Below are 15,009 nucleotides of genomic sequence, written 5' to 3'. Positions count from 1 at the left end.
GAAATAATCCTTACTTCATCTGAAAGAGTCTAACAATATAATCATATTCCATCAATAATAACAACAGAGAAGCAGCTTTAAGGAATAGCATAAAATAAGGTGGCTTAATGAAAATTCTTTGAAAAGTTACCTACAAGTTTAGGCATCTAAATACATGAATAAATCCAGTTTTCATAACTTATATTTATATATATTAATTTAACGAAAGCAATGGCAAAATAAAGTAGACTGAAACTCAGCTCTCAAAATTCCAGAGTTCTTGGCACTGACACTTGTCATGGTGTAATTAAAGGAAACTCTGGCCTAGGAACCAGAAGACCAGTGTTCAGTCCTGGCTCTCCAACAAGCTGTGCAAATTGGAGTCAATTTAAAAGTTTTTTTGCCCTTCTGAACCTGTTTTCTCATTTATGAAATAAGAGGTTGACTCAAATGTTTTCCAGTTTCTCAAATGCGACTTATAACTTTAAAGATCTATGTTCTCTGATCTTAATTCTAAAAATGACCTGTAAAATAAAGTAGGAGGAAGACAGTGAGCTACATCATATGATGACACCATTTGTTTTATCAAGGCATTAAACTGTAACTTGGAGCAAGCATTGTTAATATGATAGGAATTTAAAAAATAATATTAGGTTCAGGTTTATTTCCATTCATTTATTTATACTTTAGGCAAATATTTATTAAATACCTACTATGTTCTAGAAAATATGCTGGGACTTCAAAGATAGATACAGCCTTTGTCTAGTGATGGAGAGACAAAATAATACTGAAAGATAAAAAACTATTTGCTTATAATCTAGTTCTTGAATCATATTTATATGATTTATATCAAATTAATTTATTGACCTCATTTTCTGAAATGAGCTTTTACTTTTACTGCTTCCCTTGAGCTATAGATACTGTCAAAATAATTATTTAGTGTATATTTATGCATTTCTTATTTTATTATAATGTTAGGACCTCATTAGATGAAAATATAAACCAACTCCCTGGTAATCAATGCCATTTGTTTAAATATTAAGAATCATTTAAAAAAATAAGCACAGCTTTGAGCTTAATCTATTGCTGAGAAACAGGCAAATTCAGGCCACACAAACCTTGCTATGACTTAAAAAATATAGGAAATATGCTTGTTATACATTCCACTTTTGAAGCCCTAATTCATGAACTGATCAGCTTCATACATGAATAGGAAAAAAAAGAGGCGGAGTAATGAAGGAAATAAACATATGAGGGAAAACAAAATAGAAGATTGATTCATCATAATTAAACTCTCTTCTATAAATCATTACAAAAGGATACTAATCAAAGCAATCCACATTTTATAGTTAAGACTACTTATGTTTTTAGTAATTAGGGACTTTTTGAAATCCTTAGAAATCTTAAATAATACTGGGAAAGGGGGAGGTATACTATAAAAAGTAGTTGTGAATTAAGACCAAACTAAATATACTGAGATTCTGAGTATCTATTTTGTTAAAAAAAAAAATTCTACTTTATATTTGGCACAAAATATAGAACACTTCTTTTCTAAACCCTTTTATTTCTATTGATATTGCAACAAAAATTATGAAATGTATATAAACACATGCTTATAACTTACATGTTTGTAATCTATAAGATAGTGCTCTAGTTTTATTTTATTTATGGTTAATTTAACTGAAATAGAAAGAAATAATTTCACTTGTCTTTCCAACTTTTCCAGAAGGGAATTACACATGAGGGAACTCTATAATTTAAGGCTCATGTCATAACTAAAATAAGTAACTAACCAACTATTATAAGGTTCTGTTTGTATACTTAACAATGACAAAAGAGGTACTGGGTGTCTCCTGATAATTAATGACTAGTTGGAAAGAGTTGATTTTCCTGTTCATCATTAATCCCTGGGTAAAATACTATAAAGGAGGTCAATATTACAATTCTTAAATTAATGTAGGTAGAGTGATTTGTAAGTTTAGGTGAAATTCATTTCATGGATACATTTCAGTAACTCAGAATAAGTAATTCCTTATGCATGATACAGTTAAACTTTCTATATTTATCTCAACTGTCTTTTATTTATAATTAATGTCAGCAAAAACGTTTCTCTTTTCTAAGAGAAGGTGGTGTAGGTTCAAAAGTGAAAAAAGATACTAATCTAGTCAATTAAATTGAACACTTAAAATAATAGCTAAACTCAAAACACTGAATACCAGACAGATGTATCTGAGTACAGCATTACTCATCTTTAGAAACTGTTTCTTATGTCTATTGAATAAACTGCAAACGCTTATGCCCAGTAATCAATACCTTGTACTTATCTAGTAAATGTTACCTCTCATGCCTTCCTGCATCTTTGAACAAGCTGGTTTACTACTGCTAACACAGATTGCCCTACTCATCTTCACAGCAACTTTACCAGGGTGCTGACTAGAGTAAGGTGAATAGGAAAGCCCCCTGGAGAGTGGCTGTGGGTAGCTGAAGCCTGAAAATGGGATAAACTTTATTTTCTTCTTAATTTTAGGTGAGGTCTTAATTTATGGTCTTTAATTATGGTAAGCATTTGGATTTTAGGACAAAATAGTCTTTTATCCTCACATTTCTATAAAGTTAAATAAGTATTAAATTATAAAACTTTACTTCACCTAATCATCTTATAAATAAATAAAAAATGAAAAATGTTTTAAATATTTTCTGCTTATGTCACAGAATAAAAGTCAAAATTGGTCTTTATTTGCTATGATCGTCAATTAATTTCTTTCTGAAGTTAAAAGATGATTTGACCTTACATATTTCTTAAATAGATTGGCTTCTTTTTAAAATATATACATATTTCCCATATATAACTAAAATAATATCTTATTATAGAGATAAGCCCTAGCCATACTTCCGAGGCTATAACCTATTACAATGTCTCTTTTTCTCCAGTAAAATGCAAATTGACTGTTTTCAAAGTGCTAAACTGCCATAGAGTATATCCTAAATTGTAATAGTAAAACAAATTAACCTAAAACATTAACAACAAATGCTCTTTTAAGCTTTTTATTTTCTAGAAATCCCAAATTCTTCCTTCTAGAAGTCCATGCAGCTTAAAGTACAATTTTTTTCTTTTGGTTATACATGACTGCTATATGAGTTTCAGATTAAATTTTGAAACAAAACATACTAAAGAATATAATTAAATTTCAACTATAAATAAAGTAGTAATGTAACAATGACTAAGCCAAATGTTTGGCGAGTATGCTGTATAATAATAAATTAACAAAGGCTTAAAAATGAAATAGATTTACTTTATGGGGATGTCGTGAACAGTAAATTAAATAATTGATACAAAGCCCTGGACATAGTGCCTGGCACACAACTAGGCTCAATTAATTATTATTTAGTGGATTGTCATCATGAAAGTGATCTTAGATTGATAACAGTAAAATTTCTGACTCAATAGCTCAACCAATTACCACATAAATTATTGAAACCCCATGAAGTAATGAAGTGGCATTGTATTTAAATTCTAAATTCTAAGTATATAAATGTAGCATTGTACAAAGGATATCTCCTATTGTTGTATCTGATATTTTTTGAGTTTTCAGCTGAGTTTACTTTTGGTCAAATACAGTACAACATTGCTATGCAGAATGAGAAAATGGATGGAAGCAACCTGGAAAGTGGTTCACAGCAAGCCCCATTTACTCCTCCCAACACCCCGGATCCACGAAGTCCACCAAATCCTGAAAATATTGCACCAGGTAAGTAATCCTCTCACAGACAGAACAATAAGGTGCTGTGCACTTGAATATATGACTCAAGTTATTTAGATCCTTTAGCAAATGGTATCTAAATAATACAGCTTTTCTTATTATGTATCTATTTTGTAGATATAGATACATTTTCAAGATAAACGTAAAGATTTAGCCCTAGAAGAGTCATGTAAAACATTTATAGTAGTCTTATGTTCTTTCAGATGGTCCATTGTAGTTATTGGCAATCACCTACTATATTAAAATTAAGTTGTTTGCAATTATATTGTAATCCTATTTGTATAGAACTATACAATTTATCAAGTGATATATATGTCTTCTTTAATTTAATAATTATTATATACTTATGATAATACTCATTTTACAAATTAAGAACCTGACATTATGAATAGCTATAAGCCAATACTGACTGATCAAGAATTAAATCCAGGTCTGGTACCAAATTTACAGATGCCTTATGTGAGGTGACCTTGTGGAGATTGCTTTTGTATTTTCTGCTTCCTTAGAGGACTTTAATCCTTAAGACAGTATATTTGTTTATTATCTTAAAAGAGAAGCAAATCCTTATCAAAGTCAGTTAATGTTATTCAGAAATATTGTTCGATTTTGAAATATTAAATCAGAAAAATTATCTGATCTATTTAGATAATACCTTTTCAAAATAACTCAAAGCAAACTATCTTTAAGTTTTTCCTCAAGTAATGTATAAAGTAGATTTATAAAATTTTCAAAAACTTATATAGTGAAATTAGCAACACCTGTCATATTTTTGTAAGTTAAATAGTAAATTTAGTGGAAGTAATTCTAGAATTCTCAGATAACAATAGGGTTTTTGAAAATATAAAAGTAAAGCAATTGTATAATATGAAATCTTATTTAAAAAGTAAGTCGAATATTAGTCAATGATGAGCCTGGATTTATTAGGACATTCTTACTGAACACAATGAGAAAAAAGTATCAATGGACATAATAAAATAACATTAATGGAAACCAAATGCACAATTAGAATGCATAGAATTCTGAAGTGAAGTTGTAATAAGGTTCTCAAATAGCTTTCCAACAGCTTTTCTACAGCAGAAAAGCAGGCAACAGATTCTACACATACAACATTAAACACATGGTGGGGAGAAACAAGCTTTAGAATCAGACAGATGTTGGTTCAACCTACTGGATCCTTCCATCCCTGCCCATTTTACTACTGTGTTGGGAAATAAAATAAATCTCTTTGAGTCTCAGTTTCCTCAGTCTGTAAAATAAGAAAAATAAATCACACTGAACAGGGTCATAGTGAGAATAAAATATGATAATGCAAGTTTCATCTGTAACATATAATAAAGTATTCAGTTAAAATTAATTCTTTTCCTGTCTACTTTTATATCCTTAACATATAATAGACTATATATATTCTTTTAGCGCCAACCACTGTACTGCAACCTCTTGCGTTCTAATGTTTGGAATGTTAGGGGTTTTTTTTATTAGGAAAGAGAAGACATATAGAAAAGTTTATGTTGATTCAATCCAGTACTCTCATCACTAAGTTAAAATTTTTATTATATAATCATTATTATAAACTATGAAATTGCAAAAGGAATAGAAAAATTCATCTCTATCCTCAAGGAATTCATACATAGGGAGACAGGATGAATGTCCACACTATATTTGTAGTCTCATTTCCTCTCTGCATACATAATTCAATATCATATTATGCATTTTATTTACTGTCAATAATCTAATAATAAAATAAAGAAAATAATAAAAATATATCTATCTGTGTGTATATATGTATATATAAAGAGAAATTTTAAAAGTATAAATTCATATAGTTATTTAAAGCTAAATATTAAATTATTGAATATTAGGACATACCTATGTAATACAGACTAAGAAAAGGGAAATTTGTAGGTTATCACATAGTTTGTCAAGAAGCAACAGTGATGGATCCTTCCTTCTTGGTTGATGAGTTGAAAAGTACAACAAATTCAGGAAGCAAACTATAACTTATTCTAATTCAACAAAAAATGTTATTGACTGATCTACTGTGTATCCACAAGACAACTTAAATTCTTTGAATGTAAATTTTATATTAAAGACATACTTAAAAGTCAAGCAAAAATGTTGACATGTCAAATTACTGAATTGTAATAATTCTGAGAGGTTAAACATATGCACATTCTTTCCTGTAAATAACCCAGCATATCAAAATAGAAAAAGTTATTAGTTAATTATATTAAAAATTGGAAAACCCAGAATACTAGAAAAATGTGAAAAGATTAGACCAATTATGGTTCCTCCAGTCGACAGATGATTATAAAACCCTTAAAATGGTCATGAACATGATGCAGAAACTTTAAAAAATATTTCAAACAAAACTGATTAGCAATAAAATACAAAGTTCCTTGTGCATTAGAATTATAGTTATGTGATCATTATGTTTATGGATGAAGAGAAACTGGGGAGAAAATATATAAAATTTATCTTTGGGTGGTGGGATATCAAGAAAATTTTTAAAATGCAATATTTTTAAATTTCTAATTTTTATACGGCTGACCTCTGATCAATTTTATAAAAGGGACAGAAAATAAAATATGATAGTTATGATAATGGAGTTATGTATGCTATACAAAGGAAAGACACAGGAAAAGGTTAATTCTAGTTTCCTAGGAAAGCCAGGAATGGATACATAGAAGAGATAACCTCAAGCTAAGACTTCAAATAGGAAGTTGAAGTCAACAAGAGTTAGAGAGAGCATTCCAGGTACAGTGAACAAATAGAAGAAGTAAGGAGCCATAAAGAGGCACAAGAAACTTCAAGTAGATCCATGGCTCTGGAACATAAAATGTGAGAGGTGAAGGTAGGAGATGAGACTGGGCAGTTGGGTAGGGCCGTTTGTGTCACGTTGAGTAGTTTTGATTTTTGTCCCGAGGAGCCATTTACAGCACCAGCCCAGAGTAAGGGAAGTGAGTCACCTGATCAAGTTTTCCAGTTAAAAAGGTCACTCAGGCAATGTGGAGGGTGTCTGGAAGAAGGGTTGAGAACTAAAGGATTTGTGTGAAGGCTATTGTGAAAGCCCAGACAAGAAGTGCGCAGGGCCTGAACCACACAAGTAATAATGGGAATGAAGAAGAAGGAATTTGCTAGAGCAACGGTTCCCAACGTTCTGTTTGTAAATCATGTGCATAACATTTGTAAGCCATACCTGAGACTTACTGTCTCTGGAGGGAAGAACCCATTACCAACATTTTAAGTAGGTGCCCAAGGTGATTCAGAAACACAAAGTTGAGAGCCCCTTTTTTAAAAATCCTTAAGTATAGTTGGTAATATTTAATGATTTTTTGTGGAAATGAGGGATTATTTAGGACAATGCTTCTGTTGTGGACATCTGAGAATAGTGATAGCATTTGCTAAGATGACCAGTATAGAAAAAGAAGCAGGATATATTAGAAAATGGCTGTATGTAGACCTAGACAGGTTATAAAGGGTGCCCGGGGAACATTCATTTGGAAAAATATAATAGGTGGTTGAATACAAGGGCTTGAAGATCAAAAACAAACCCTAGAATCATCAATATCTAGGTTACAATTAAAGCCATGAACATAAATGGAATTTTCTAGGCAGACTGTATACTGTAAGAAAAGAGCTTTGAGGAACACCAACATTGAAGTGGCAAGCAAGAAGCCATCTACCAGAGACTATGATTTGATTCTGAAGAGAAGCAGAAGAAAATTATATTGCTGCAAACAAATAACAGCTTATTGGTGGAGTTATAAAGTCTTTAGAAAAGATAAACAAATTTTTAGTGTAAAAAAAGGATAGCCATAGTTTGACAGAAGAAAATAGGAAACATTTTAGAGAGGGAAAAGAGCATCAGGGAAACCTAAAAGTAGAAATGGTCACTTGGGAAAGGGTTTTGACATTTGTGCAAGAGAGAATTATATGAGGGCCATAACTAGGTGGTATGGTAATATAGCTGGAGAGTAAATAGCTGTGCCTTTGAAGCCTTGAAGAATGTGAAAACAGTTTCACATTTATGCCAGGGATTTGTGTGATTGACACTTACAGAAAATTTCTAGCTCATGTGAGAAGAATACATTGAGGTGAGACTGCAAGCAGAAAAGTTTGGTAAGAAATCCTCTGGAAAAAGTAAACAAGGGATGGACACATCAGGGAATAAGAAGATCAGGGCCCAACTAAAGCAGTGGAAACAAGTTACTTCATCATTTTGAAGACTGGACCTCTCAGCAATTTAAGATAAAGAACATTTTCTCTAAAGAATCAGCTCCCAAAGGAAGGAGATTTTGTCTTCACTGCTGTTTCCCCCAGAGCCTAGACCACAGTAGGCAATATACATTTCTAAATTAATTCATTAATTGTGGTATCTAAAGCCAGAATAAATTAATGTAAGTGGTATAGTTTTTAAAAATCAAGTAAACAGTTTCAGTGAACAAATATATACTAAGATAGTCAAGGAAGAAACTAATTGTATGATTTGGTAAAATTCTTTTGGAAATTTCATAAGTTTAAAGGGGTTTTTAAAATGTCTAACACTTTCAGACTACTCTTTTCTGAGATCATAAAAAGAATGCATTCTCCATAAATTACCCCTGCATGAAAAATTAAGACATGGTAAAATGTTAGGTGGAGTTTAGTAACTCTAAGGGAGCACTCTGTTTTTACTTATTCTTGCAATATTTTTCCAAAGGATATTCTGGACCACTGAAGGAAATTCCTCCTGAAAGATTCAACACCACAGCTGTCCCTAAGTATTATCAGTCGCCCTGGGAACAGGCCATTAGCAGTGATCCGGAGCTTTTAGAGGCTTTATACCCTAAGTTTTTCAAGCCTGAAGGAAAGGCAGAACTGCCTGATTATAGGAGCTTTAACAGGTAATTCAATTATCCTGAGTGACACTGTTGGCATGTAATACCAAGGTTTTTATATCATAGTACAGAGAACTGAATTCTCTGGTAGAAAATTTTTTTTCTTTTAAGAAAAGACCTTAAATAGTAATATATGGTATCTCCTTAGCATAGCCAAAGACTCGTTTTTACAATACTAATGTCAAGCCTTGGTCCTTTTTGGTATAAAGATGAAGGCTATGATTCAGAAACTATCACCATTATAATATCAAGATTACCCCCACATTTTAAAATGTTATTTTGATAATAATTTCTAATCCAAAGATTGATATTAGTTATGTGTTCTTTCAAATGACAATGTTGTTCAGGAATCTCAGAAATTATTTGCATGTAGGACTATGAGAATTACTATCTAACTCCACGTTCCAATTTATATTGTGTAGGCTTTAAACCAGATTAAAGGTAATTTAGGGATTTACAGCCCAAGACTCCACACATACACAAACCAAAACTTATGCTACTAAAAATATTGCCAAATAATATCTGCTATGATGATTATAGTTTACACAATAGACATTTATTTTTCACTGTTAACCATTTTTTATAATTTCCATGGGGATTTACATATATTTTTAGTGGTTTCATAATTCATTCTTTGATCACTTAATTTTCATTTTAGAGTAAAATATCTCCAGTATCTTGTCCCACACCCACTCAATTTATAGGTTTCTTAGTGACCATTCTTCTAAAAATTAATAAATTAAGGAGTAACTCTTTGATTTACAAAAGAATCCACAAAGTCCACATTTAAATAGTGATCTTCGGAGGTGGGTAGGGGAGAGTATAGCTCAGTGGTAAAGCTCATGCTTAGCATGCATGATATCTTGGGTTCAATCCCCAGTACCCTCATTAAAAAAGTAAATAAATAAAAGAATAAACCTAAGTTACCCCCTGCATCCCCTAAAAATTTTTACTTTAAAAAAATAGTGATCTTCTTTAGTACTTTTAAAAGTATTGTACTTATTAATTATTAACATTTTAGTTTTCATATACTACTATAGTAATAGTATTAGTACTACATCTATTATTAATACACTAGTGATACATCTACTAGTATTTCATCTAATACTATTAACATTATTAGTAATACTAACTGTATAAGTACTACATATATTGCATAAATGAGGTATACCACAGAATTTAAAGAGGGGTTGGGGAGTGGCAAGGAAAGGATGGAAGCCCATTCTAATCAATGACATAATTAAAAAAAAATGGAGTGTAGAAAATTATAAACAGTAAAACATTCGGGAAAATGAAAATAATGGAATACCTGCAGCTTGTTTTTGAGATTAGTGCTTTAGAGATGCCATATCTGTGTACCTTGCGCTTCCAGTACCCCACACTTGCTGAGCAGCTTGCTTCCAGTTCTACAGACACACTGGTGTATCTGGGTTGCTTATAAAGAGATGCCTATTGATTGTATAAAGACCAAGTGCTATAAAAACGAACACAATACTATATAGTCAGGAAATATAGCTCCCTGTGTTAAATCAAGACTTTTGTAAATGTAACATATAGTGTGTGTGCCTGTGTGTGTGTGTGTGTGTGTGAGAGAGAGAGAGAGAGAGAGAGAGAACTTAACCTTCTACTACTTCTCCTTTACTTGAGAAAAATTTATTTTAATATATTTATTTTTTTCTTCCTGTAAAAGCAAATGGGAACAACAGAGAGGGGGGAAATAAGTAGTTTCCTAATATTTCCAAAGTTTTTGCAAAGAGTAAAATAATATTGTTTGGTAGCCCCATATTATTATACATAATTACTAGATATTGTTAATAAAGCATATAAGGGTGATGCAGTCTAACAGCATTCATCAGTGACAGTGACTGGATGAGAATGGGCTCCCAAGGGTAATCATAATTTCAAAATAGCCCATAGTGTAATACAACTTTGCACTCACTCTTGTACTCATTCTGAGATATTTAAATACAATGCTATATTCAAATAACACTATATTAAACCAACATAACATGTGAGGAAAAGTAAATTAGGGGCAAGGAGGTTTCCAGCTCTGCTTCGAACTATACAAGCATTTCACATAATTCTTTACCTTATAAAATATCAGTAATTATTGTGGGTGTATTATATGTCCAGCACTATTAGTTTTTACAAATGCAAATCAATTATTGATCAAAATAAACAAGAAAGCATATATTAACTGAATATTAGTGAAACAAGCTTATTAGTCACTACATAGATGACAAAGTATAAAACTCACTTTACATCAGATCTATGTTTGAAGAAATTACGTTATAGGAATTATAAAGATACACGGTTAACTTTCAGTAGCTATTCCAAAACTTTTAGTGGAATTTTTTGCTTCACAAACTGACTAAAACTTGAAACTATTTTCAGAGATCTTAAAAATCTTACAAATAGTCTCTTGCTTTGAGAGTTTAACATCTCTGTTAATAGACTTTCTTCACTTTAAGTCCAAGGGTAATAAAAATTCAAACAAACAGGATATAGTCTCAATGGTGCCAAAAAAAAGAAAACTGCTTTTCAAACAGCAACCTTTCACTGAATAAGTGGTAGGAGGTAGAAGATGGGTGATGAAATGGAAGAGAATATTTTCATTTATGGAGGAAAACAACCCACAAATTAGGAGGGAAAAACAAAACAGAACTGGATAAAAAGGAAAAAACGAATGCATTCAGTGCCAAACCCAAACATTGGATTTCAGTGGCACAAGAACATTTCTTTTTTCATTTAATTCAGAAAAAAAATAAATAAATGAATAAAGTTGATTTCTGGAATCAAAAATATAAGATTAATTGACCAAATTAGCCTAAATCTAGAAATGTTCAACTCCAGCCTCTTGTATCCAATGGATAACTGTATATTTTTAAACTCTTAAAAATAGATGTGCAGCCTGTGCAATTGCAGGGGGTCTCACACTTAAAAAGGCCATGGTTGGTTTTAATGCTTTGCCTTAATGTTTGAAATTCTTAACAATTTTTAAATAAGGGGCCCCAAGTTTTCATTTTGCACTGCGCCCTACAAAATTATGTAGCTGGTCCTAATCCCAGGCTCTAAGCTTTACCCTAAACTCCTCTGCATTCAGGACATTTTTCCCTTGAAATAACTATCTTATTCTACAATGTGTTTTTTTTCTCTCCTCATGTTTCACTCTTTACTTGTCTGAGTTCATTGAAATTAAAATTTAATGCAATCTTTCCATCTTTGAATTCCTAAGATATAGCAGAATGTCTAGATGTAGTAAGCAATCAGTAATTTGTTGCATGAATAAATGAATGAATCAACAAATGAACAAACTACTGCTTTACAATGTTAAGTTTCTAAAATGACAAAATATTGTCTTGGACATCTTAGCCATCCAAAAATAAGTTTACTTATAAACTGAAGCAAATTTGAGTCATAAAGGCTCAATTCACTAAGTAAAGTGACAAAATGTGGGACATTAAATCAGTTACATCATGATATGACATCATGAATGTGACTGGTCTGACATCATTTAGACACAGCCAAATGGCTGAGACTCCTAAACATACTGCTCTACTCAGAAAGTGATCACAGAAGGCCCAATACTCCTTAAGAATTAGCCCGTGGGGTACAGTATAAGGTAACATAGAATAGCAGGTCTTCAGTGAGTCTGGAAGCCTGGGTTTAAATCCCGATTCTACGATTTACTAGGTCGGTGACTTTGGACAAGTCATTTAACTACTGAGCCTCAGTTTCATCTATTAAATGGGGATATAAAAAGAATCAACTCATAAAGTTGTGTCAGAATTTAATGATACAATCATGTAAAGCTTTGATACTCAAAGTGTGGTCAGACCAGTTGTGCTGGCAATACCTGAGAACTGGTTAGAAATGCAGAATCTCAAGAAACATAGTAGATCGACTGAATTAGCATCTGCACTTTAACAAGATCCCAAGGTGATTCTTATATCAACAGAGTTTGAGACGAACTTAAAACAGTGTAGGTGCATGGTACCCAGTCAATAAATACTAGCTTTCATTATTACCATGCTTTCTGAAGTTTAATAATCATAATACACCTGACTGATAATCTGAATTCTTAAAGTGCTTTTCCAAACCAATCTCTCTTAACTCCAGAGTAATGGTTTTAGGTCCTGGACGTGTAAGTCTATACTGATATGATGCTGAAATACTACATTAGACTGAGGTCACTACCCCAATCATGCTGTTACCCATATCTTCCACAACAATTTGGGAAAAATATTATAAGGTCAGGCATCTTGAGAATAGATGCAAAAAAAGCAAAACATACCATTCTTCAGAAGAGAGCAAAACAGTGGAAGACAAGAAAATTATGGGCCAATAAGACATGAGATTCTGTACTATATGACACAGTCACATCTGCTATAGCCATTGCTGAGGTCATCGATCCACTCTGTGGACATTCCCTTCTCTGAAGATTTTAAAATCTGGCTCACTGTCTTCTTCCCCAATATTATTTCGGTCATTGCTTTTTGGTGGTTTACCTATCCATCTAAGTGATCCACTGAACTCCTGGCCCTCTCAAGTTCTTGACTATCTCGCTTTTAAGGATTATTTTCTCAATCCCACCTCAGTCACTCTTGACTTAAAGTTTGTCATTTCCAGTACTCATATCACCTTCAAAATCAATCAGTGCTATGCTATAGGAACTTGGTTAAGAAAGACAGTGTGGGCTGGGATAGCAGGAAGGAAATTAGAACTTAAAGGCCACAGGACATACACAAGTGGAGAAGAGGCACAGAGGACATATCTTAAGCAAGTGCAACATTGTTATCAAAGGCACAAAGGCAAGAAATGTTTGTGATGACTCAGGGTACATGGAACAGATTAGTCCAAAACCAAGAGTGCATACAAAAGGACTTTACACCAATTTATTGCCAAATATCTACTTTATCATAAAGGCACAGTCCTTGAATGGAAATGCTTGCCTCAAAGGTCAAAAATTGAAACCCTACTAAGAATATAACATAACAACAGGCCCATAAGATCATGCATAAAATTGTTTTCTATTTTCTGGCAAATAAATCTGAATATTAATTAACGTACTTTTTTTCTTTTCATTTCTCACAGAGTTGCCACCCCATTTGGAGGTTTTGAAAAAGCATCAAAAATGGTTAAATTCAAGGTTCCAGATTTTGACCTACTACTTTTAACAGATCCCAGGTTCATGGCCTTTGCCAATCCTCTTTCTGGCAGACGGTCCTTTAATAGGACTCCCAAGGGATGGATATCCGAGAATATTCCTATAGTGATAACAACTGAACCTACAGAGGATACCAAGGATACCACCATACCAGAATCAGAAGACCTATGAAAAGAAAGTTGTATGTGCCACAAAAACCTCTGAACATAAATGTTGCTGTTTTACTATTCTGCTTACTGACAAAGCCATTTACACTCTTCATTAGTAGCAATAATTTAATAGCAATTTAGCAGTTTTCCTCTTATGGCATCTAATTTCAATCTCAGATCAAATACTAATAAATAACTCATGATCTTATTTTACAAACTTTAAACTCAGTTGTCTTCATTCATAATCTTTTTTTCACCTCGTTTAAGTGATCCAGCCTTTTCATTAGAAAATCTAGAAAAGTAACTGACAACAAAGGGTTTCATTTTTCTTGCCTTTAATATGAGCTATTACTCATGAAAATGTTTTTCAAATGAATCTAGAATGAAAATATAGCACAAGATATTTAAATTAATTCAGAGTTTTATTTAAGGGATAAAAGCTATAGAAGCTGATATACAAACATTACTGATGCAGAAAAGGGTTGGATTCTACTTTTCTGACAAGCTTCAAACAAGCTTGTCTGGATGAAGTCTTTTCATTAGTCATTCTTAGAATTTCTAAAGTGCTTTGTATTTTTCAACGTGCTTTGAATCATTAGGTAATTATTCCAGATGACATCATTCTTCAGAGTTCAGTTGGGTTATTATTTTTTTAGTATTTAGTCAAGGAGACTGAGAGACAGTTACTCAAAGAACATCATACTGTTGCAGTTTTCATGACCAAGGGAGATGGAGCGGGAGAGGGAATTCAATTCCACCAATCCCAATGTTGTGCATTGATCAGTTCAACTTTACGCATTTTTTAAAGAGTAGTAACAAATAAAACACATGCTAATATACATACAAATACATGTATATGAGAGAGGGAAAAAGAGTGTGTATTTAGAACTGGCAGCTTTCTTCACTAAGTCTTTGAATTCTACTCAAATCCTTAAGCACTAGGGAGTACATGTCATAAAACACACAGGAAAACAAGAAATGGAAGAACATAAAAGCATCTAGAAGTAAAATAGCATGCATCTATCATGAAATATATGAATATATTGGTATAAAAGACTCAAACTAATATAAAGTTA

General features: G+C 32.2%; 1 protein-coding gene across 1 annotated transcript in view; it reads left to right on the top strand.

Moving 5' to 3' along the window:
- Positions 1-14,552, top strand: part of MYOZ2 (myozenin 2) — a 31,727-nt gene extending 17,175 nt beyond the window's left edge. Inside the window, exons 4-6 of the mRNA XM_006213921.4 lie at positions 3,599-3,728; positions 8,440-8,623; positions 13,712-14,552. Of these exons, the coding sequence (XP_006213983.1) occupies positions 3,599-3,728; positions 8,440-8,623; positions 13,712-13,955 (558 nt within the window). The 3' untranslated portion in view covers positions 13,956-14,552. The remainder of the gene's footprint in view (positions 1-3,598; positions 3,729-8,439; positions 8,624-13,711) is intronic.
- The last annotated feature ends 457 nt before the right edge of the window (positions 14,553-15,009 follow it).

The sequence above is a fragment of the Vicugna pacos genome, chromosome 2, assembly GCF_048564905.1.
Source record: "Vicugna pacos chromosome 2, VicPac4, whole genome shotgun sequence".
In the NCBI taxonomy this organism is placed as follows: domain Eukaryota; kingdom Metazoa; phylum Chordata; class Mammalia; order Artiodactyla; family Camelidae; genus Vicugna; species Vicugna pacos.
This window is presented reverse-complemented; position numbering and strand designations above follow the sequence as displayed.